Genomic DNA, 24,227 nt, shown 5'->3' on the forward strand with positions numbered 1-24,227 from the left:
CATCTGTGTATCTATCGCTCAGTCAGTGTGTGTGCTCTAGTGTGTGTGTGTGTGTGTGTGTGTGTGTGTGTGTGTGTGCACTCTAGTGTGTCTTTGTTTGTATTTGTACCAAGATAGCCGATACTTCATTGCCCCCATTGGAAAACTGACTCAGATAATGCCATCTGCCAAACTCCTAAAAACCAAACTTCTTGCTAATACAAGGAAACATTCCTTCCTGTTGGTTTGGATGTGTCCTTTAGGAATCACTGCTACATTTAGTATACTCAAATCATCACAGTAGATCAGGAAACAAAAACATATATATTTTAAAATAATAATATATTAATGGAAACAACAAATACAGGATAGAGTAACAACTGTGTTACTAAACAAGGTCAAGGACAATGGCAAACTATAGATACAAACTTTGAAGAAAATAATTATCAATGTAAATATTCCTGGGCTGCCTCAGCCCTGCCCAGGCACACAGCAGCAGAATGGTTTTGCAAGCATCCTCAGGAGGGCTGGAGCCTTCTTTGTAGGACGAGAGGGAGGTTGAGGCTGGATCCACTCATCATTATTTTGGGGGAGGCTCCTTTTCCTCAGCACGAAGATGGGTTTTCTGTGAGGGTTCTTTGCGTAAAATACGTTGGCCTGCGCTGGAATCCTCAGCTCTGGAAAGAGAGGGGTATACAAAATAAGGTGGCTCAGGAGGTGCTCTCTGGGACACCCCAACATCTGAGAGCCTGTGCCAGAAAAGGCCAGAGCCACACACCTGAGAGCTCTCCAATTCAGCACCAATACCAACAAGACAGCCTCCACAGTCCTCCCTGAGGAAGAACTAGGCAGAGCACTTCCACAGACCTAATGTCGGTTCCTACCAAAAGCTTTGGACTCCAGAACATCCCAGGTCCTCTTACATCTGCCAAAGTACACCACTAGGGTTTGCATCTGAAATCTCCCACAAAAGGCTCCTGTGCCGAAGATTCAGTCCACACATGAGCCATCTTCATGAGTGGGTTTTGAGGGAAGCATTGGATGGTGAGTGCTCTGGTGTCAACATAAAATTCTCATTCAAGATGAATACACTACTGGGAGGTGGGAGGGACTGGAAGAAAGGTTGAGCATGGTTGGAGGAAGACCTAAACAGGGGTGCGCCCTGGGCAATAATACCTTGTTCCTGTAGGCTCCACTGAATCCTCATTCTCCAAGTAGAGGTCCTCCTTCTCCATCTTTCTCTCTCTCCCTCTCTCCCAGCCTTGTTCTCTCTCTCCCAGTCTATGCCTGTTTGGCAAGGGCTGAGAAGCTCTCCACTGCCACACACTAGAGCTTTATAGACAGCCTCAGTACACAACCAAAGAGAAAGTTGTGAAAGCCAGAGAAAAGGCCTAGGATTCCTCAAGTATGGCCACAGTGAGGACAGGCTGACCAGCACAAATACCACATTAGAGCCATGCTTCTGCATTGGTGGAGCCCACCTCCATGTGAACCAGGCTTCTGAGAATGGAGGCCACATTCCAAATGCTGCTATATTGAGAACAATGGTTCCAAATGCCAGCAAAGGGAATGCTTCCCTCCAACATGGTGTATGGTCCAGTGGTGCCATGACCCCAAGTGGGAGAATACAACAGCCCGCTTCTCCTTCCTCTGAACACATGTTTCCTGTCACCCTCCTCTAACCTAGAGCCTGTTCTCCATCCCTTGTGGGTTGGATGTGAAGATCTCTGCTATGAATTTCTAAGGCTACCAAGGCCCCAGACAGACTTCCTCTTCCATTGATTCTACTAACCTAACAGTAGGTTAAGATAGGAGACAAGTGATTCTAGAACTCATAGGGATGGTGGTCTTCAGCATACATAGGCTGGAATAATGGCTGCTGTGGTGTTTGGCTCACAAAAACCAACCAACCAACCAACGAAAAAGTGCTGGCATTATTATCAGATGAGCTTTGTGGCTACGTGCTCAGGAAGCCCTCATCTGACTCTAGTTAGGGATCATAACCTGGCTATTGTGATCACTCCTTGGCAAGTGAACTCAGGTACAGAAGACCATGGAATTTATGCAAAGACAGATGATTCAAGCTGTCTCCCAGGCTGTGTTTTCTTCCCAATTTCATCCTGTTACTGCTTGCTAGAATCCTGGCAATGCTCTGCCAAGGCAGAGGTTTTTTGGTCACACAGAAGGCTTTCAATCCTACTGCTTCAGTCCACAAAATGCCAGTTCCCTCTTTAGCCCATGCATTCCATGTTCCTCTGAAACCACTCCTATCCCAGACCATGAAAGCATACTGCTCCTGGAAAGAGGCTTTCCTCCTCACTCCTCAAAGATGTCAGCTTTGGATGCCTGTTCATGTACAGGGGAGGCACCTGGTGGGGAGCCACAATATCCACTGGGGTATACCATTGGACCTCGAGACCTTCCACCAGCAGAAGTGCAGTTGGCTTTGTGCACGAACCCAACACACCTATTGGAGTGTTCTTGGGGGTCAGAGACTACACTTTGGTGCTAAGAGTTGACCTGAGTCCACATCCTGACCCTTGATCTCTGCCATCTGATTGTCCCACTTACTCTGACGGTGAGACATGATTTGGCCCAGCTCATAATCCTCCGGCTTCTCCTGAGTAAGCAAGTGTAGGTCGAGGGCCCTGCGGATGACGACAGGAGCCCGATCGTGGCAGGTCACCTGGAGCAGCATGGAAGACAGGCCTTCAGGAAATGGGCCTTGAAGTGACTACTCAAGGACAGTGGGCAGGGGCATTCTGGAGGCACCTCCACTCTAAATACAAGGGCAACATCCATGACCCTACTACCTGAGGCTGACCTCCTGCTCATCGCGTGGGCTCTTCCCATAGGCTACTAGCCCAATCCTTGTACATAACTTCCTGGACCTGCCATTGCTCTTTGTGCAGCTGCACTTCTCTCCAAGTGAAAGGACCCCACTACCTGCATACAGATGCAATCTCATCCCACAAGTTGAGAGGAATTGGACAATAGCCTCCAAGATCCCAGGTCAGCCCGAGGATGCAGGCGGCATTGGGAATGGCCTAGGCACAAAACCTACAGGCTTTGGTCTGGATTGCCAGGGCCCAAATCAGACCCAGGAACATGACCACACACAGGAGTGCTGAAACATAGCCACGAGAGCTCCTGGCCTCCAGAGGCTCAGTGCTGGCTGGGGTGTAGGAGGGCACCTCATCCAGCAAGGGTGGTCATTGGGTTACCTGGACATTTAGTGTGCTTGTTCCACATCCATACTGACTCTGCAGAGAGATCCTCTCAGCTCCTTGTTCAAGGAACATGCAGAACCTCACACTGCTGTCCTCCTCCATAGACGTCAGCATCCCATAGAGTGGAACCTGCAATCTAGGTCCTGGCCTGTTCTTATCTGTCACCTATACCTGCCTCTGCCCTTCTGGACTGCATGCTGCCACCTGACACACAGACTCCCTCAGACATGGTGGTGGACAAGCTTCTGCTCTCCCTCATCTCAGCTCTACCCTTCACACTGACCTCTCCCTTCTTGATTCCCATCTATCCTCCTGATCATCCAGAAGCTCCAAATTCAAGAGGGCATGAGTAGTCCATGGTATTGGACCAGTGTCTGCTCCCCACCCAGGTGTAAGCACCAGGGGACACCCCTGCTCCCAGGCTTACCAGGACCTTCTTGGCCATCTTTGGACTTTGTATTTCTAAGTGGACACGAATTAAGCAGGTGTCTCCCACCTGCTTGTGGGAATGCGGCCTGGAGGACTTGCAGGTTGATTCTGAGAACTGTGGGGGATGGAACATCAGCAAACCCAGAAACAGAAAGCCACCCCAGCCTGTCAGTTGGCTCTATGGGCTTCTAGCACATATGTCCAGGTGCTGAGGCTTCTTATTTCCCCAGGTGGGAGTGGAATGGCAACACAAGTACAGCTTGAATAAGGTAGGTGTTTACCTCCTTTCTCTTGACCTCGCGGCGTTTCCTCACGATGAAATATTTTATCCGCAGGGTCCTAGACTGATACATGGGTGAGTGGTCAGGGGCCTTGATTTCTGCAGAGCAAAGTGGAGAGAATTGTTAGATGGCACTCAAGGATTTTACCACAAAACACACACAACCCCTGAGAGTCTCCGCCAGGGCGAGCCTGCACCAGAATTGAGAGCCCTCCTATCCAGCTACAGTGCCACCAAAGACTCCCTCAGTGATTCTTCCCTGGAGAAGATGATGTACAGGATTCTAAACCAAAAGAGCACCAGGCAATGGAAACAGCACCTTGGGCCCAGAACTTCTCAGTGCAGGTTGGATCTGCCAAAGGGACACTGCTAGGCTCTGCATCAGGATTGGCAAAGGCTCCTGTGCTTAGGCCTTTCTCCCCAGGGCAGCCATGCTCACACATGGGCATTCAGGGAAGCGTTGGATGGTGGGCGAATTCATCCCCTTGCCCTGGATGAATCCACTCATGGATGACTACGTGGAGGGGAGGTGGTATCCATCAGAGGTGTGTTGGGCATGGACATGGGAGGACTTCAGCAGGGTGGTGCCCTGGAGAACTCTATTGTTTTCTAGGTTCACTCTCCTTCCCCTTGTTTCTCATCATGAGCTGTCTGCTTGGTACTTTTATTCTGGTTTTTGTTCTACTTCTGGCTCTTCTTTCTGTCCTGCATCTTCTTGTAGTTCTTTCTGGGTCTTTTTCTTGTTCTTACATGGTTCCTTCTTATTCTTCTTCTTGTGTATCTCCCTCCACCCTTCCTTCTGTTCACTTCCTTCTTTTTCTTCTTCTTCCTCCTGCTCTTCATCGTGTGATCCTCTCCCCACTCAGTTGTGTCCTCTTTCTTCTCCTCCTTCTCCTTATATCTCTGGCAATGGTGGAGCATCCTGAGGAGTTCAAATCTATCACACTCTTCTGCCCAGATGCAGCCTCTGTTCAGTAGTCCAAGATGAAATCAGTTCTCAATCAATGGCCAGGAGTGAAACCAAGACCAAAGACAAGTGACTTCCTTTCTTTGTCATTGTCACAGTCAGGAAAGACTTCCTAACAGACACCGTATTCTGGATAGGCTTCTACCTGTGGAAGTCCGCACCTCATCTGGACCAGGATTGCTAAAATAGATTCCACCTCCATAAAGTTTCCCCAATGAAAACAAGGTTTCCAAAATCTAGGAGAGGGCCAGCATCACTGCCACCCTCCTGCCATAAGGCATAGATGCCATCACACCTAGTGGGTTCCAGGCCCCCCGTAGTCCTCCCTTTTGATGTCTGTTACACACAAACCTCCCCTGGTCTGGAGCCTGCTCTCAACTGATGCTTGGGTTGAAAGTCTGTTTCTGAAATCATCTTCGTAGATTCTCAGTTTGGTAATTCCTTATTGACTGGCTTATTTTTGTACTAGGGATAAAACCAGAGGCAATTAAGCACTGAGACCATTCCCAGGCCTTTTTACTTGGGTACAGGGTCTCCCTAAGTTTCTGAGGTTGTTTGGAAATCCCCATCCTCCTGCACTGCCTCCCAAGTCTCTGAGATTCGCAGACACTGCCCCTTGCCCAGCTCCTTGCACCTCAGTCTTCCTCATGTGTGAGACAAAGCCAACCCAAATGAGGTGGTGTGGGAAAATTGGTAAACTCACTTACGTGCCCTACAGATGGTGGGTTCTATTGTGGACAGGCTGGGATGGTGAAGGCTAGGAGTGTCTGGCTCACAAGAAAGGAAAGAGCACTGGAATTGTGGACAGCTCAGCATTGTGGCCTCTGTTCTTCAGAGCCCTTCTTTGTTGCTGGAAGGAATAATAACCTGGCCATTCTGATATCTTCAGGAGATGGGCACCCAGGCACAGAGGACTTGGAATTGTTCCCAAAAGAACCCAAACAGGCTGTCCCCTAGCCTTGACTTCCTCTTCACTGAGTCCTGTTCCCAGTTGCTGCAATCCTGACATTCCTGTGAGTAGGCAGGACTTCTCATATCCTGGCCATGGATTGGGACCTGTGCTGCTTCTGTCCATAGCAATGCTGATCCAATCAGGACCCATGCTCTGCTCCTCTTCATTTGAAGGCATCCTTATCAGTGAGCCATAAACCAAACTGATGATGGATTGAGCCTCTCTCTGCCTTGCCCTCATGGATATTAGCTTCACATTGCCAGACCAGGTCCAGGGGAGAACACATTTAGGGAGGTTCTGCAGCCCCCTTGGGCCTCATTGAGCACCTCCACATTGGACACGCCCATCACTGCACTTGGTCTCCTGCACCAGGCCCACCACACTTTGGTATTTTGTGGCCAAGGCCCACTTTCTCTTGGCTGTGAGTTATCCTGAGCCCACTGTGGATCATGTCTCCCCACTGTCTGATTGTCCTACTTACTCTCATGCAGAGGAATCATTCTCAGCATCTCAAAGTTGTCCACATCCTCATGCTGCAACAAATTTTGGTCCAAGGCCCTTCGGATGAGGCTCTTCACTGTATCCACACTGGTCACCTGGATCAGGGTGGAATAAATGTCATCAGAGAATGCTTTTAGAGGAGCTACCCAGAAGACTGTGGTCAAACATTCAGGAGAAATCTCAGCTACATATACAAGGGCACAATCTTGTTATCCTGCTACCTGAGTGTAGCCTCCATATAACCCCTGGGTTCTTGCAATGTGCTACTAGAACAATCTTGGTACAAATATCTGCCTGTACCTGCCATCTCCCCTCCCCCTGGGGAGCCACATTCCACTCAGGTCAAAGGACCAAACTGCCTATGCACAGACATACTCTCATCTCACTGAGACGAGAGCAATGGGCCAGGGATCTGTGCACCAAGTGTGCTCTGGGGTGCAGGCTGCCTTTGTGCGTGGAAGAGGCAGACGCACTGAAAATTTTGGTCCTGACTGCCACTACACAAAACAGACTCAGATACAAGAGTGTGTACTTGAGTGCTTCATGATAGCCTTGAGAGGCCCTGGCCTCTGGAAGCTCGGTGGGGGTCTGGTTGTAATGATGTACTTGACTCAGCACTGGCAGTCACTGAACGTGTCTTCTCTGCAGCTGGACACCTGCAGCATTAGCGTGTCTACTGCACATCCATAGAAATTCTGCCAAGAACCCCTTTAGCTCCGCATTTACATACATGCAAAGGCTAACATTCCGAAGCTTTGGCATGACCCCCCAGGTGATCCCGACCCCAAATTCCCACACCTAGTCATGCTAAGGAGGTTCTCTTCCCTGCTACAAGGAACACATCCCCTCCTACACATGTGACAAGTCACTGCCACCTCCTCTGCTCCAACCTCACTCATTGAGAATACCAAGTTCTAGGCACTGCAGCCTGCACCCTGGACATATCTCTGACTTCATCTGTCCACAGAACTTCCGTCTGCACTTCTGGCCTGCAAAACCCACACTACAACACCCACTCACTACTGGAGCTGGGCATGCTGATGCTCTCCCTCCTCAGGTCAAGCCCTTAAGATGGACCTCTCTCTTCTTTATTTCCTACCACAGCCCCTGGGTTGGCTGTGTCTCCTGCCTTCCACTGTGTGGACACCCAGGAGGCAGCCCTACTGTCGGGCTTACCAGGATGCGCTTTGACTCTCTCTCGCTCTGTCCCTCTAGGAGGATATAAATAAAGCGGTTGTCTTCCACCTGCTCGCTGGAGTGAAGCAGTGAGGAGCTGCTACTGGTGACTTTTCTCATGCAGCACTCATTGCTTTGGGTGGCCTGGGGCAATGATCCTGCAGCCACTGCAGAGCTGCTGCTCACAGCTGCTGGGGTCCTGGATGCCACTGCCACAGAAGGCTCCAAGAACTGTGGGGGATGACAACATCAGCAAAGCCCAGCACCTGCACCCCACCCAGCCTGGCAGTTGGCTCTGTGGGCATTCTACAACATCCATCCAGAACCTGAGGTTCTTGTCCCCTTGGAGGATGTGGAGTGGCACCAGGAGTAAAGAGTGAAGAAGGTGACTGTTTACCTCCTTTGGCTTGACCTTCAACGACTTGCTGGTATCTGTTTCCCGAAGAAGAAAGTTATAATGCACTCCTCCAATCAGGCCGTAATATACTTTCGCATCAGCAGGGACCCTCAGCTCTGGAGAGGCAGGGGCAGAGGCGTGGTAGGTGACACTCAAAAAATACACTACCCAACATCCCCCACAACTGAGAGCCTCTGCCAGCTCAGGTCTCACACACAGACCTGAGAGCCCCCGAATCCAGCTACTGTTCCACCAAAGACTCCCCACTGATTCCTCCCTGAGGACCCTCTATGCACAGGAGGTCCACTACAGGAACACCTTTCAAGGAAATAGCCCCTTGTACCCAAGACTCTCTTAGTTCACGTTGGACCCAACAAAGAGAAACAGCTAGACTTTGTATCTGGATTGGTCACCAAAGACTCATGTGTTGAAGGTTTTCTCCCCACTGCAGCAATGATCACAGGTGGGTTTGGGGAAAAGCATTTGATGGTGGGTGCCTCCACCTTGCCAGTGGATTCATACACTCATACAGGGCTACACTAATTGGAGGGGTATGGTTTGGAGGTGTGTTGAGCATGGGTGGAGGATGTCCACAGCAGAGCTGTGCCATCCAGAGCAATATATTTCTCTTGAATTCCCCACTACTGCATTTCCTGCTCATGAGTATAATTCTCATTCACATTTTTAATCAATATATTGTTATACTTCTTGTTCACCTTGTGTTTCTCCTTCTTGTTCTTGTTCTTCTTCATCTTCTCCTCATGCTTCTTCTTATAGTCATCTTGAACTTCTTATTCATGGTCTTCTCCTTCAACTTATTTTCATTTTTCTACTCCTCCTTCTCCTCCTCCTCCTCCTCCTCCTCCTTCTCCTTCTTCTTCTTCTTTCTCTCTCTCTCTCTCTCTCTCTCTCTCTCTCTCTCTCTCTCTCTCTCTCTCTCTCTCTCTTTCTCCCTCCCTCCCTCCCTCTCTCTCTCCAAGAACAGTCTACAAGCTGTGAAGGGTTCTATTCTACTACACACTTCTCTCTAGAAATGGCCTCTGGTCCTAAGTGGACTCAGTTTGCAATGAATAAAAAGATTGGAAGCCAGAAATGATTCTTCATTGAACTGCTTTTCTCATGTACTCATCTAGGTCAGGAAAGGCTGCCAAAATAGGCACCCTGTGGTTGTCTGTCTTCTTTGACACAAGACAAAGAAGCCTCTCTTCTTGGCCCTTTGTGGATAATAGCTTTGCAATGCCTCCTCAGGCCAAGGAAAGAACACGATAGGCAGGTCCACAGCCCCTGGGGAACATGAAGAACCTGCAGATTTATGCCCCATCATTACACTTTGTTTTGTGCACAAGTCCCACCATACTCTTCCTGGGCATTGGGCCAACGCACACTGTGTTTTGTTTCCCAGTTATCGTGAGCCCACTGTGACTCACTGCTCCCTACCCTCTGATGGTTCCACTTACTCTGATGGTTCCAGACAATATGCAGAAGCTCATAGTTTTTTGGATCCTTCTGCTGGAGCAAGTGTACATCTAAGGCCTTGCGAATTACGACTGGAGTCCTGTCCTGGGAGGTCACCTGAGCAGGGTTGGAGAAAGCTCATCAGAGAGGGAATTTGGGAGTAGCTACCCAGAGGACAGTGTTCGAGGACAATCAGAGACAAGAGAGCTCTCAACACAAGGGCACCATCTTGATACCCTGCTACCTGAGGCCTTCATGTGATCATGTGGGGTCTTCCTATGAGCCTCTAGTCCAATCTTGGTACAAGAGTTTGCTTCAACCTGCTATGGCCTACAGGGACAAGGGAATAAGGACCAAAAGGCACACTCTAGTCCCCACAGATGGGAGGAATGGTCCAGTGGACTTCCATATCCCTGCTCTGGTCTGGGATGCAGCTGCATTTTTGTGTGGACCAGGCACAAACCCTAGGTGCTTTGGTCTTGACACCCAGGCACAACACACACATGGACTCTTTAATGATAGGCATGGAAGCTGCTGGGCTCGAGAGTGTCAGTGCTTGCTGGGATGTCAGGAGTTTTGGACCCAGCAGGTGCAGTGGTTCAACAGGGCTCCCCTGGAGGTGGTCACCAGAGTCTCATGATGGATACTCCACACCCAGGAAGATCCTGCAGAGAGAGCCGCTAAATCTCTATTCACATACATGCAAACTAGGACACTAATGGGCCCCTCCAAGGCCCCCAGTTGTCTGTGACCCACACCTACCCACCCTAATCATTCTACAATGGCTCCCTTCCCTTCAACCAGCAACATATCCCCTCCCACACACAAGAAAATGACTGCCAACTCCTCTGCTTCAATATACTCCTCCTCAATACCACGGTTCAATATACTCCTCCTCAATACCAAGGTCAGTAGAGGATGGCCTGTACCCTCGATATTTCTCTGACCTCCTCTGAACCCAGCACTCACTCCTGCACTTCTGACCTGCACACCCCCAAACACGCAGGCCCACTCGCACCCAGACCTGGCATGCTGCTGCTCTCCCGCCTCTCTCTTCCTCACTTTCTGCTCTCCTTCCTGACCTTCCAGAAGCTCCAGTTCAAGAAGACAGGCCTAGTCCAAAGTGTTTGCTGTGGACTTGGTCTTCCCCACTGTGGGCTCCCAGGAGACTCCCCTGCTCGAAGACTCACCAGGATGCTCCTATACTGTGTTGTCCTTTCATTTTCCAGGTAGATGCAAATGACGCACCTGCCTCTCATCGGATTGGTATATTTGGGCCGTGGGGAGTACTGAGTGGAGACCCCTGATGTCCTGGACTCCGGCTCTGCCCCTTCCCTGGGAGAAGGCTCTGGCTCTGGGGTTGGCTGAGGAGCCGTGACAGGAAGTGAGCTTGTAGCTACAGGAGAAAAGATGCCAACATGACTGCCTTGCCCTGACCTTCGCACAGACAGACAATACCCCTTCTGCCAGGAAGAACTCAGGCCCTTAGCCCACACAGGACCTCTTTGCAAACTAGGGTCACTTCCTGAATGGACAAAGGCTTATCCTAATTTCCAACCCAACACCAGGCATACAGACTTTCTGCAGTGGAACAACAGTCAGACCTTTACTCATATACCCTTAGGTACTCACCACAGTCCACCTGGCTCTCAGGCTCTGCCTGGCTTGATATGCCATCTTCAGTTGGGGCCAGCAGGTGGTGTGCTTGGTGCTCCAGGTTAAAGCCACTCAGGAGGAGCCACACGTATGGCAGCAGCTGCTGCAGACTCAGAGAGCCTGGAGGCTGATGGGAAGCCTCGGTGTGGAAGTTCACCCAGGTCCCCAGGAAAGAAGATGAGGCACTGTGGGGAGGCAGGTGTGGAGTCAGCAAAACCCTGGCCTTGCCTTCGCCATGGCCTCCAGAGCAAACCTCTGACCCTACCCTCCTGAACCATCCCTGGTTCTGAACACACCAGTCCACCTCAGGAAAGACACAGTGGCTGTACAGGCAGGGACAGGACAGGTCGCTAGGCAAAGAACCTTCAACGAAGGAGCGTTAGATTCATGGTATGACCAGCTCTCCCCTCCTCTGGGCAGGCCCGACACTCTTCTTCCTCTTGGCTACCTGCTCTCCAACCTGGAATGCACCTTCCAGGAGTGTCTGTCCTCCTGCCCACTCTTCTCAGGGCTCAAGAGACACCTCCTCCCCTGGCGAGGGCTGCAATGCTACCTCATTCTCTGTGAGCTCTCACTGAGTCCCCCTGAGTAGCGGTGGACCTCTCTTTTCCCATGAGTGCAGACCACATCTCTGTGGCCCTGAGGGAGAACAGGGAGGTGTAGAGTAGGGGATCCATTATCCCAGGGCCTTCCCCAGAGGACCATGACTACCTACAACTCCCTGCCTTACCCCTCCTACTGTTGAAGCCCCACACCTTACACTGCAGGCAGAACACAGAATTGGGGAGAGCAGTCTTTCCTCAGCCTTCCCAAGTCAAATCACCTTGCAGGTCCCTACTCTAGAAACAGGAGCCCACCCTCTTGACCCCAAGCCCATTCCATGTTGAAGTTGGTCCAAGGGTCCACCATAGTCACTGAAGAGGACAACGTGCAATTATGCCCCATGGAGTCAGGGATGCAGTCACATGTAGGATATGTACTCATGGCACCTGCGGTTTGAGGCTGACCCCCATGAAAAGGGACACAATGGCAGTCATTTGCACCCCATTTTTCACTGAATTATGAAACGTGACTGGAAACGTGTCTTCACACAGTGGGTGCTTTCTCCATGTTCATCAGTGAATGAGCCCAAACTGCTGATTCCCACATATCTCTGGGTGTGGGAGCTGCCATGTCCAAAGCCCCTGTCCAGCTATGTCCCAGCTAGGATGCTCTGTCCCACTATGGAAACTAGCATGTCTTTATTAACCCAAAAGTGCTTTTCCAAGGCCCGAGTTTTGAGACGCCTCTGGCACAGATCTACGTTCTTCACAAAGCCAACATCACACCAGAAAGATCACCTGGCCTTGCTGAGTCCACCTGGGAATGAGCTCAGTGCACACCATTGAGCTGTGGTGCCCAGTGTGTGGGGACTGCTCCACGGACCTCTGTGGATCAGCTGGAGTCAGAATGGTTTCTCTGCCTGAGAGGGGAAGTTCACTCCCCTTGCAAGGCTGTGGCAGGCACCTCCAGGACTCGTCCCATTCGGGGCTGACATTCCACTATGAGTGTGGTCCTCTATCTCACTAGGTATCACAAACCTTTGGGTCCCTGAGAGGTACATGGCAGCCCCAAGACCCAGGCATGAGGGGGCTACACACTTGGGCTTGGTGGTCTGGTGCTTACCTTGGGAACAAGAGATCCAGCACCTGCTGGGTGGGGATGAAATCCCAGGAGATTAACCCCATGTTGCTGCTGAAATGTAGGTTTCTCCCACAAATGACAGGCAGGAGCTCATTCCTAAGCTGGTCCTGCCTGTAAGATTCAAGGCTCTGTACCCTGAAGGGCTCCTCCGTGTTCTCATCATTTTCACCCTGGGTTGGGACCAAGAATGGTGGGTTCAAAATGGAAATGGTGACAAACAGAAAAATGACTTGTGCCAATACACTAGAGTCAAAGCACAATGGGACAGTTCCCATCAGTACAAACACACACACACACACACACACACACACACACACACACACACACACATACAGAGTCAGAATAGGAGTCCTGGGCCATTCATCAGGGATTAGACTAGAGGGCCTGCTGGGCTCACCTGCCCTGTGCTACTTACAGTTACTCTTGAGCTCCTCTGCGACAATCTCCTGAGGCTCTGGCGTCTAAGATGAAGCCTCACCCAGTGCATCCACAAAAGGGCTAGTTGGCCCCCCTGAGATTCCTGGGAGCCTGAGGCTCGGCATTGTTTGCAACCACAGGAGAACATCCTTCTCACTCCAGTTTCTCCAACCAAATGAGCTCGGATGGCTTGGTCAGTGAAGTGGGTGCCTGGATACCAGGGTTCCATGTTCTGTTTGATCCATTGTCAAGGCAATGATGTCATTTCCTGTGTCCATACCTGAGCCTCTTTTCACATAAGACCACTTTCAAAAGCCCTATGGGCTGCTGATTTCTTCTCCATGCCTACCCATCTCAGGTGCGCAGGTGTTCACCAACAACTACCCAAACATCCCCACCAAAATCTGCCCTGCTTGGTGCCACTAGAGTTCCAGCTTGGAGCCTTCAAAAATGCATTCACAACTAGTCCTTCCTTCTCAGCAGCTTTTGGACCCTGGTCCCATTAATGTGCAACTCATGCTGTGCCCAGTCTTTTCTGGAAAGTAGGGTAGCATCTAATCTCTAGGGTTTATTGTGTCTATTGGCCCATAACACCCTCTATTCTCTCTGAAACCAGAGATGGGACTCACAGGTGGCTAAAGCACAAATGTAGAGATGGGACAATCACAAGAAGGGCAGAGACAAAGAATGCACCCCAACTCAATCAGGCCTGTGTCCCACACAGGAATGTGGCCAATGTCCGTCCCATCGTGGCTGCAGTTCCCTCTCTACACCATGGCAAGTTGGAGGGGACTGAGATGCAGAGGCTGCTCCCCTCTGCCATACAACTTCCCAAGGCTTCTCCTAAGATTTCAAAAGGGCCAAGTGTGTCTAGTGTTGGGGTCTCACAGAGACTCCGAGGTACCACAGCATCCTGCTGCCCAGAACCGGTTCACCCCTCACCTCAAGGGGGCTCAGCCTCTGGATTCATGGGAATTGAAGTGGGTACAGGTGATGGGATATCACCTCCAAGACTGAGTTATGCCAAGTCCATGATCCCTGTCTGCATCCCTGTCTCCAGCACCACTCCCCTCTCTCTCTTTCCTCCTCAGAGCAAACAAATCCATTTAGCAAGTGTGTCCTGTGATAAAGACATGACGATCACCCATCCTCTCATTACAAAAACACTGAGGCTCAGCCAACATGGATCCTACCAGGAACACAGGCATAAACTCAGAGTCCGATCCTCCCAGCTGAGCCTCAGTGGAGACTGGACTCCCAGCCTCCTGAGTCAAGGAAACAGAGGTGCCTAGCCAAGCCACCTTGGATGCAGCCGCACAAAAACTGAACTCATCAATGCCCCTTGCTCTCAGTTTTGAGTAAGAGGGGAGGTGGTGTTTCACAACCCTGGACATCAAGTGCAGTCTCCAGGCTTTGGGGTGTACCCTGACCTCTCTATCTGCCCAAGCCCTCCAACTCACACTGGCCTTTTACCCAACCTCCTCCTAGGGCCAAACACAATCCTGCCTCTCAATTTCTGCTGCCTTCGCCAACACACTGCTCCCCAAAATGAGCAGGGCTGGCTCTCTGTTATCATGCTGGTGCCAGCAGCAATGCCACCCCACTGACATAATTCTGAGTCCCAACCTAGGCACTCCAGCTGTCTTTGCCACACCTGGCCTGTTTGGGCTCTGGCTCTTGCTCTTTTCTTTCCTTGTGCATGTGTTTTGAGGTTTTGAGTTTCTCCCACTGCAGAACTGCAGCTGTAGCAGGGTAGAGCTCATGAGGGTGACATTCTGAGACACATCCAATTCCATCAGGACTGTTAACTGGGGTGATGCTGGAACAGAGTGATGAGTGAACACATGGGAGGTGGTTGGACCCACCTTGCCTCTGAGTGGCTTCCTTTCAGGACAGGAATGTAGGGATGGGAGCCCCTGGCGTGGGATGCTTTGCACAAGGCGTGACCATGGGCTCTCTTTCCTGGCAAAAATGGCTCCAATCAGCATGGAGAGCACTGTCATTCCTGGTGGCTAACAACAGCCCTGGACCCCAGAAAGGAACCCACACTCAAGATTAACGTCCAAGTGTGCGTGTCCTCGAAAAAATGAGGTCTCCTGATCCCAGGTGCAAAGGGGTAAGTCCTCTAACTCCAGGGGCCATGAAGGGACATCTGAGTTTCCCTTGTCCTTCTTTCCCTCTCTGAACCCATGGTGTCCTCACACTAACCACAGTTAGGACCCTGGCCTCATTCCCCAGTTGGGATCATTAGACTCCATAAAGGACAGTCTCTAAGATGCTCAGTAAACCACCACCCTCTGCACAACCCATAACCCTATTCACCCAAGAGGCAAGAGGATTTCTATTCAGGAAAACCAGGAAAGGGAGAGCCTTTCTCAAGGACACAAGGACATTAGTGAGTGAGGGAGTGATTAATGGATGGAGAACTATTTCCACCACCAACTTCCAGGAGCATATATGGCCCTTTGGGCACAGGTACGGACCTTTTTTTTCCAATCAAGTTTTTCAGAGAAGTGAGGCTGCCTTCTAGATGGCACCTCCACACTAAGGGGGTATCCTACTTCTTCCACATGTACATATTGCAACGGGCCTCCCACTGTGCATCTGAGAACACTCTGTGGGCATCTGTAGCCTTTCAAGACCCCAGAAACCATGCGGGCACCCCAGCACCAGCAGAGCATTTGTGCACATCACAACAATCACCCCGGGTGAGAACTCTCCATTCCACTCTGTACTATGCCCTGCCATCTGTACTGATCAGTCCAACCCCTCTCCTTCCTGTTTCTTGATTATACTACCATGGTTCCCACACATGGATGCCAGGGTGCTTGTGGACCCCCAACCATTTGGGTTCCAGGAACAAATGCCACAGTGGAATGTGTTTGCGAACTTCTGGATGACGGGAAGTCCCACCCTCCAGGTTTTCATCTTCAATGTAATGAGTGCAGAGGGAGCCAGGAGGGCTCTGTCAGGTAGAGAGGTGGGAGCTGATGGAGCCTCAACTAAGTGCCCAGGACTCTGGGTTCAGAGCTGGTGTTATGTGGAATTGTTGAGAGATGTGACGAAAACCCAGCTCACTATATGCAGAGACAGCAGATGCCCTCACGTGGTCAGGCTGCTGTGCTTCTCAGAGCCCCAAGATGTTCCACAGGTGTGGAGGTGGGGAACCCACGTGCCAGCCCAGGCTGTTCCCGAGCACCTCTACCTGGATTCGAAGCACGTGACTCTGCATCAGAGTCATCACATCAATGTATCCAGGCCCCCCACCCCAAAAGTTCTCTCAGAGACACTGAAGTTCAACTGGCTCTGGATTTGCCCTTTTCTCTGGGATTCTGGGGGCCCATTAATTAGGAGGTCACAACAATTCTCAGCACACAGGCTGAGCCTACTGAGATTCCAGGAGTATCCAGGCATTGCTTCTATTTATAGTCCATCATGACCCACGACACTGTGGACACGTATTGCACTCACTAAAGAAACCACCAGGCCCAGGGCCTTCGTGCCACTGGCCTGCAGAGATCTGGAGGAGCAGGCAACCTATAGGCTGCGTGGAACCAAAGACTCTAGATCCTGAGATCTGAGCTGGACACACAGCTCATGTGCACACAGTCACCACTGTCACTGAGAGTGCAATTGAAACACCCGCAGAGTTAGCAGTGGACCTGGTATGCCCACGAGTGAGGGTGATCTGCATTTCTTGAAAATGATCGTGTCCAGAGAAAGGCAAATTTTGTAGGATTTCACTTATCTCAGATTCTCAATTATCAGGTTCATAAAAAGTAAATACCATGTTCTTTTCCTAGGCCTCAAGGGCACTAGAATTCAGCATTGATGGCAAGAGTATGTCCACGTGAGTTCTGGAGATGCATGGTGGTGACGCCTATACACCAACATGAACATGCTTAATGCCACTCAACTGTGTACTCCAAAATGGTTTAATTACAAAACGGATGTTTGGTGTCAATTACCACAATGTAAACACTTGGGAGACTGCTGATTGACTTATCTTAGCATAGTTTGTGTTGTATTGGCACTGGGTAATTCATAGCACAGATTTTATTTCTCAAACTTGGGAGGCTGGAAGACCAAGACCGGGGGCCAACTTGTAAGAACGTTCTTGTTGTGTCCTCCTGGGGAAGCAGGTGAAAGAGGGACAAGGGCTGATTTGAGAAGCCCTTTCCCAGGGAAGGAGAATCCATGGCCTAAGCACGTCTTCAAGTTCCCACCCACTAACACTTCATAATGCAGAGACAGAATAGAATGACAGCCCATGCTCCCCAGAACATCCCAACTTTTGGCATGAGTCCATTTCTGCAACATTTCACAAGTCATGATTTTGGATAAGACAAGAGTTAAGCTGAACACATGGGGAGCGGGCTCCCTTCTCGTCTGCTGCTTGCAGTGTTGCAGGTGGCCTTACAAGCCATCACTGAGGTTCTGCACAACAGCTCCGACTGCCCCCCATCACATCCCCATGAGGCTGACTCACACACAAGTCCTGAACACTCCCAAGCCCAGAAACCAGAAATGTTACAAGAAATCCAAGGGAAATTTGTCCAAAGTCAGCCCAAAACACCAGTCCACATAGGCTCAAGTCTCTTACAAAAGTGCCCGAGTATTTGCATTTAAACCCTGCATATCTTCTTCCTGTAGCACTTCCATTATCTCCAGATGACTTCTGACACCTAATACAATGAAAGGGCAGTGTGATTCTCTGTAACACTGTAAGATCCAGGAAACAATGAGGAGAGAAGTATCTGTCCAGAGAGACACAACTCCTTTCCTAATAGTTTGGATTTCCAGCTGGTGGGGATCATGGATGCAGAAGAATGGGTGCAGGGCCAACTGCACTTTCTTGCTTTGCATTGAGGGGAGGAAACACTGCAGCCAGGATGAGGGCTTCTAGGAGCTGATATCCTTCAATTCAACATCTGGACACATCTGACCTTCAGGCTGGAAGACTTTCTAGCAGGGGATCCAAGGACTTGCCTACTGTGGAAGGAATACAAAAGAATAACTTACTTTAAAGGACATCAAAGAGGTTCAGGAGGGAGGGAGCCAACCCAATTGTCTAGACCACTTTTAGAGGTCAGGGGGTGGGTTCCAATGCAAAACACCGCAGTCCCATGGAGAATTCTGCAGTGTGTTGGTGATTAAAGAGAATGTGTGAATCCAGGGGTCACTAGGTCCTCTCAGCCATAAGGAGGGAACCTGCCATAAAGGAACTAGGACAAGGGTGCGAGGAATGCTCACTGGGGGGAGATCTGAAGGAAGGAAAGTGTACTCATTAGAAAAGTGTCCCCTGAAAATTCTTAGCCAGCCAAAAGTCGTGCGAACTTGTGTGGAAAAAGAGTCTTTGCACAGTGATGAAGCTAAGAGCTCACATGATGGAACACGGCATCAACTGGGACCAAATCCAATTTCTGATATTCTTGTAGGAAGAGGAGAGTATGGACCCAGAGACCAGGGAGACTTGGGGATACAGCCTAAGTGAGGATGGAGTCAGGAGGGGATGCTCATATGGGAACCACAGATCGTGGGCAGCAGTAGGAGAGTGGGAAGGGCTGGGAGAGTTGGGGGGACAGTCCCCTTGAAACTTGGGAGGGGTTATGGAACTGGGACAGCCCAACACCTACTGTGATGAGCCTCTGGAGCTCAACGGAAGACACATCCTCTGTTGTCGGCCACCCAGTTGACAGAGTTTGGTTGCAGCAGCCTAGGACCCAGCTGAAGGTCTGAGTTGTTGGCCATGCAGGTTGGATCTGGACCACAGACACCCTCATCAGAGACTGTAGGGTCTCAGCCCTGAGGCAAGACAAGCACCAAGTCAGGCCAGGTGGGGAAACGGCTAGGCACACACTCTGGGGGCTGGTGCCTGTGTTACTGGGAGCACTTCTGATCCCAATTCCCTGATCTGCTGCCAACACAGGCTACAGAGGAGGGTACAGGGACACAGACCATGGATCTGCCCCACTCAGTGGGCCCAGGCCAACACCACACCCAGCAGCCTCGTGCCATACCCAGTGAGTCTCGAAGCGGCCCCCTCTTCCCATCCTGAGAGCTCTTCCCTTCCTCATGTGCCACTAGCTCCCTACTGTCTCTGGCAATATCTACTCTGTGAGATGACAACATCCATGGGTACTGCTCTCTCATCCCAGGACAGTGTGGTCCCACACACCCTGGTGAAATGGGCTGCCTGGAAGCTGGACCTGGAGGTTGTTGAGGCTGAATGGCAGGTATGGTCCTCTGGCACTTTATTATTTAAGTTAAAAACACAAAAACAAAAACAAAAAACGGGTCTTGGTGCTCAAAAATGTTTGATTTGCATATTCTCATCCCCTAACCCCAATATTTTCATTATTTCCTCACATATGAAATCTTACTAGGAGAAAGTTAATTTCGTATTATACAAAGTTGATTGAAATAACATTGGTATAAATAATCAATCACCATACTTTCAATTTTTGTTCCGCTTTCCTCTTAGAAACCACATGGATACAAGAGAACAGAGGACAGACTCATGGAAATGCTTGAAATGACAAGAAGCTCCCACTCAAGCTCAGCATTTAGTCCTGGACAGGGTAAGACCAGGCCACTTTGACATCTGTTCCAAAGAGTCTACCAGACAGAATCCTCTGACTGATCCCTGACTGAGCCATAGGAACTGGCTAGAAAAGCCTTCACATCCTCAATACATTCTTCACTTCAGAATACTTGACAACCATTGATATCCATCTCTCGTTACCTTGTTCCCCAGCCAACCATTCTTCAACAAATTCAAAGGAGCAACGCATGCAAGCACACAGAGAGAGGTGTTCACTACACACATCCATGTGTGAAAAAGACAACTGGTATTTCTTGTTTGGGCTATTTCAAATGAAATCCCTTCTGCATGACCTCCACAAAACAAAGGAAAATATTTGTGAAATTCCCACATAGAAGAGAAGATACACTTGCCAAGGAGGCAGTGCCAAGAATTTTGACACTCCAAATGTAGAGTGTGTGTTTAGGAAGCAGTCACAGTTTCCATGAGAGAGTCCCATGAAATCAATTGGGAAGATCCATGCTCTAGCCCTACCATGCACGTGATGTGACTTGAAAGAGTCATTTAGTCTTAGTAACCATCATCACTAACCACTAAGTCAATGAATAAAGGTCCTCAGGTGTCAAGCGACAAAATGTGGGATGAGCATGGATGAGGATGGGTGGGAGAATCCTCCCCCTCTAACACAATTAGGGAAGGATGTGCTGCCCTCAAGTGGCTGGGGGACCTGGGATCCTGCCACAGAAGGGGATTCCAAACCTCACATACCCTGACCCAGGCCAGAAGACCAGGTAGAGTCCAAGGACCCTGGGGTGGCCCAATGGCAATAAAGGTCAAAAGGAACTAGGGATCTGCCTGGACCCTCAATCCCCTACTCTGAGCAGGGCTGCATGACGAGGCCAGAGGCCATCCACAGCAATCTGCCTTTATAGGAAAACAGGGACTGCAGGCTGCCTCTGGCTCACTGAATCAGGGTGGTATTTTCATAAAGCAAGACCACTTCCTCACATTTGACCAGCAGTTCATGCACTGACAGCACAATGGCTGGCTTGACTCAGGCCCTGAGAAATAAAATAGAAAATTCATAGCAAACACATCTTTAGCTCTTCCACATCATCAGGGGGTGCGATTCATTTCCGTCAACAAAGGGGTCTGAAATGGTGTCTAAACATGCTGGGGACTCACCTCTGTGTGAAACTCTTCAGGAAAAAGGGGATCAAATCTCATGAAGCAACTCTTCTCCCTTCTAGCCCATGGGCAATGCAAGGAACCTGCATGATACCAGAGGCTCACTTCTCTCTTCTGATGTCTTCTGGAAATGAATCATTAATGCTTCCTTCATGGTGAAGCAGAAGCCTGCATTCCCAGCTGCACAGAAGTGTCTGAGGGCACTGTCTCCCTTAAAACTGAAGAAGAAAAACAGGTCATTAAAGAGGCATATGGATTAGAGTACATGTTCAATGATCCATCCTCCCTGGAGCCTTCCACACGCCCATCTTCCACATTCACAGAGCAATGCTTGGCCATTCTCAAAGACCAGGAGACCATGATGCTCATCACCAGGAAGTCATTAAAGGACTCAAACAGAGCAGCATGGGTTGCAGAAGGTGGCACACCAAGGATCTTCAGCTCTGCTGCTACAACACAAGACCTTAACTTCAGTATTGACTTTCTGCCACCTACCAAGTACGATATTAGTGTCAAGCACAACATGCAGACATGCAAGTAGCAGGTGACACCCCACATCCATTTACAGAAGTGGGCAACATCTGCATTGGAACAAGAAAGTATCTTATCCTTACTGATAAAAATCATAAGAAACAAAGAATAAAATGGATGCAAGATTTCTCATTTCACTATTACGTAGCTGTTGGAATTCCCTATTAAAAAATACCTCCTCCAAAATAAAAAGTATCTCAGACATGTGTCAACTATTCAATGGATGACATTTTAAAACTATGGCCTTTACTTAATATTTATGTATGCTATAGCCCTGCCTAATGCTCTTTGAGAAAGGAGCACATAGAATTGGATCTTTGAAAACCTCACATTTGCTGATAAATATTACTGCTTATGTCAGGCATGGCAAAGTGAAAAGTGGGACTTTGGATGCTCAAAGAACACAATGTTGTGGGATTGGTGTCCCTGATTCATAGACAGTATGTGGTTTCTATGAAAGCCAGTGAGGGAGCAGGAGTAAGGAAGCTCATTGAACAGATGACCTCAGGGGATACTGGCAAGTAGGCCAAATTGAAGAACATGTTCCAGCTAACAATGGTATTTGGGCTCCTGAGCCCAGACTGGTTGTTAAAAAAGGTGCAGACAGGCAGTGTTCATGTACAAAATGTCTACCATTTAAAGGTGGGTAATTTAAATGGCATCTAGTTACACATCTGAAAAAATGGTCTGCCAACTTATGAATTTCATTTTAACAACAACAAGAAAAAAAAAAACAGACAATTGTGGGAGGCCATTCTCGCACGTGATTTGACTTACTTCCCTGGCTGGGTGAGAGACGCTCAAACATAGTTGTGTCAGAGCCATTCCCCACCCTTTCCCAGGTCCGAGGGCTTGTCCATGCAGAGGCGTGCCTGGCCACTGACCTGAAGACCCAATCGTTGCCCTTGACCTTGGGATGCTGCCCCCCTTAACGTTCACTGGATGGGATTTTCCCTTGAATGTTTTATTCCCCAATAAAAGCTTACTCCCTGCATGCTCTCCCTCTCTCCCTAGTCTCTTGTGTAAACCTCGCCACCACATTAGGTGGCTAGAAGTGGGAGCTAGAAGAAGCCGTCTCAGAGCTGTGTGAAAGGTAATGAGAGTCTTGTGTCTTTAATTTAAAACTCACTAGCAATTTCTTATGAACTGAACCTTCTTTCATGAAGCTCGAGCTGGTCGCAAGGCAGAAACAATGAGACATATAAAGATAAAACCTTGTCTTCACCAGGATGCCTAGAAATAGGTTTTATTTGGCTCATGCAAATAGCTTTCAATAGAAATTCTGATTTCTGAATGAACCCATTTAATTTTATAATGCACAGATCACAAGGCTTTCTTTACAGAATATTCTCTTCTTCCTCTTAAAGCCTCACATAGAAAATTTCTCACAGGACATCTGAGGGGAATGACCCAAAGGATGAGAGAATGGCTGGAACCGTTCTCAAATGTGCCCATATAGCCTAAAGTGTAAAGGCATCTAATTGTTATCTAAAACAATTATGAACCTATTTGATCCATTATTAATAAATATCACCACTTTATCACTTGAAGCAAATCACAGAAAATTGGAAACAGATGATCATTGGCTTTGATACCTTTACTTCCATTTCATTACCCAGAGATGATCAACTCTATACTTCAAATGATGCAAATTTATTACAGAATGCCTAAGATCCTGAGGATATATTTTGGCTCAGCCCATGGTATTGCTTCATTATTTTATTATTTTGTAAGTAATAAAATGTAACTTCATGTTGGATAATATATTCAAGTCATGAAAATATCATCCAACATCATTCTTCCCATTAGCCCAATTTCTCTGCATGCTCACTTACTCTTTAGGAATTTTACTAATTATTTGAAGGTTCTAGAGGACCTGTTAGACTCGTAATGGACAAAGAATCCAACATACTCCAGGGTATGTAAGGGTGCCATAAGAAAATAAGGTCAGCCTACAGCAATGGGCAGCTGCCTGCCCCAGGGTGGGAGGAGCCCTGGCCATGGCACCAGGGCTGCTGGGCAGCAGAAGCCTCCACAGCCCTGCAGGGAGCCTGGAGCACAGCTCTGCAGAACCATGCCTAGCCCTGGACAGATGCACATGAGTTCCCATCACAGGCTAGAGTGACAGTCCCAGGTGCACGCCTGTCATGCCAGCCACCAGGGAGGCTGAGGAAGAGGAACCTTCGAGGTCAGCCTTGGCAACTTGACCCCGTGGCAGAGGGGAAAAAGTTTACAGGGGTCTCTGAGGGTGTAGCTCAGGTAGGTCACTTGCCTAACAGGCTCAAGGACCTGGGTTCAATCCCCAGAACCACACATACACCAAAAAGTGACCTTGGAACATGGTTTAAAATGATGGGTCAGGTACACAGAAGGAACAGGAGAGGGTTTTTAAAGCGAGGACTTAAAACAAAATCCACAGGTGCGACAGGAAAACAAAAGGACACAGAGTCAGTGAGACCTGAAATACCTGGGCGGGTCGGTCTTTTAACCCGCCTCCTGCCCCCAGGTCACACTGGGCTCCTCCATGGCCCTCCCCTCTCCAGGGGGCCTGCGGATCAGGCCACCTCTTCTCCTCTGAGGTCCAAGGCGCAGGCCACACTGCTGAGGCCACCGCATCCTGAACAGGACCCTGCAAATCAAAACCCACCAGCTGTGACCAGCAGCTCTGCTGAGGAAAGCCCTTAGGTGAGAACCAGGACAGCGAGGTCGGGCGGTGGGCGCTGTGGGGACCGCCCTGGGCTCCAGGGGACAGGCAACCCGGGGCCGAGGTTCCAGAGCGGCGTCAGAGTCCTCCTGGGGTCCCAACCTCCTGTGGGCTTCTAGACCTGGGCCGCTCTGGGCC

The 24,227-nt window shown here is 49.5% G+C and overlaps 2 protein-coding genes across 16 annotated transcripts in view; both read right to left on the reverse strand.

The window, feature by feature from the left end:
- Positions 1-284: 284 nt before the first annotated feature.
- LOC144372295 (ral guanine nucleotide dissociation stimulator-like) lies at positions 285-9,861 on the reverse strand. 2 transcript variants are annotated; one of them, XM_078035651.1, is made up of 5 exons: positions 9,369-9,861; positions 7,515-8,027; positions 6,319-6,433; positions 2,551-4,017; positions 285-656 (listed from the first exon to the last, which is right to left on the reverse strand). In XM_078035651.1, the coding sequence occupies exons 2-4, from the start codon at positions 7,632-7,634 to the stop codon at positions 3,857-3,859; spliced, it is 396 nt and encodes a 131-aa protein (XP_077891777.1). In that variant the 5' UTR covers positions 7,635-8,027; positions 9,369-9,861; the 3' UTR covers positions 285-656; positions 2,551-3,856. The 2 variants fall into 2 exon arrangements, with proteins under 2 accessions (XP_077891777.1, XP_077891778.1); XM_078035652.1 differs by lacking the exon at positions 9,369-9,861 and adding an exon at positions 8,628-8,769.
- A 7,178-nt stretch (positions 9,862-17,039) lies between these two features.
- The window catches only part of LOC144372296 (mitoregulin-like), an 89,380-nt gene continuing 82,192 nt past the window's right edge, over positions 17,040-24,227 (reverse strand). For 7 of the 14 annotated variants that reach the window (XR_013432306.1, XR_013432305.1, XM_078035672.1 and 4 more), the window contains 3 exons: positions 20,852-21,065; positions 18,759-18,927; positions 17,040-18,114 (listed from right to left, as the gene is read on the reverse strand). Coding sequence is in view for 7 of the 14 variants with exons in the window: in XM_078035664.1 (XP_077891790.1) it covers positions 20,913-21,065 (153 nt within the window). In the remaining 7 variants the exon portion in view is untranslated. Of the gene's footprint in view, positions 18,115-18,758; positions 18,928-20,851; positions 21,073-21,770; positions 24,015-24,227 lie in introns of those variants that run through there. The other 7 variants (XR_013432307.1, XM_078035667.1, XM_078035663.1 and 4 more) reach the window with 3 other exon arrangements.

This window comes from Ictidomys tridecemlineatus (genome assembly GCF_052094955.1).
Source record: "Ictidomys tridecemlineatus isolate mIctTri1 chromosome 12 unlocalized genomic scaffold, mIctTri1.hap1 SUPER_12_unloc_2, whole genome shotgun sequence".
Classification (NCBI taxonomy): Eukaryota; Metazoa; Chordata; class Mammalia; order Rodentia; family Sciuridae; genus Ictidomys; species Ictidomys tridecemlineatus.

What these genes read in the sequence shown, in the direction of transcription:
- LOC144372295 (XM_078035651.1), bottom strand. Translation starts at nt 7,634, where the DNA reads ATGAGAAAAGTCACCAGTAGCAGCTCCTCACTGCTTCACTCCAGCGAG. An exon ending in GAGAGTCAAAGCGCATCCTG is followed by an intron (nt 6,434 to 7,514) that starts GTAAGCCCGACA and finishes ACCCTGATCCAG; the next exon opens with GTGACCAGTGTGGATACAGT. An exon ending in AATGATTCCTCTGCATGAGA is followed by an intron (nt 4,018 to 6,318) that starts GTAAGTAGGACA and finishes TTTGCTCTGCAG; the next exon opens with AAATCAAGGCCCCTGACCAC.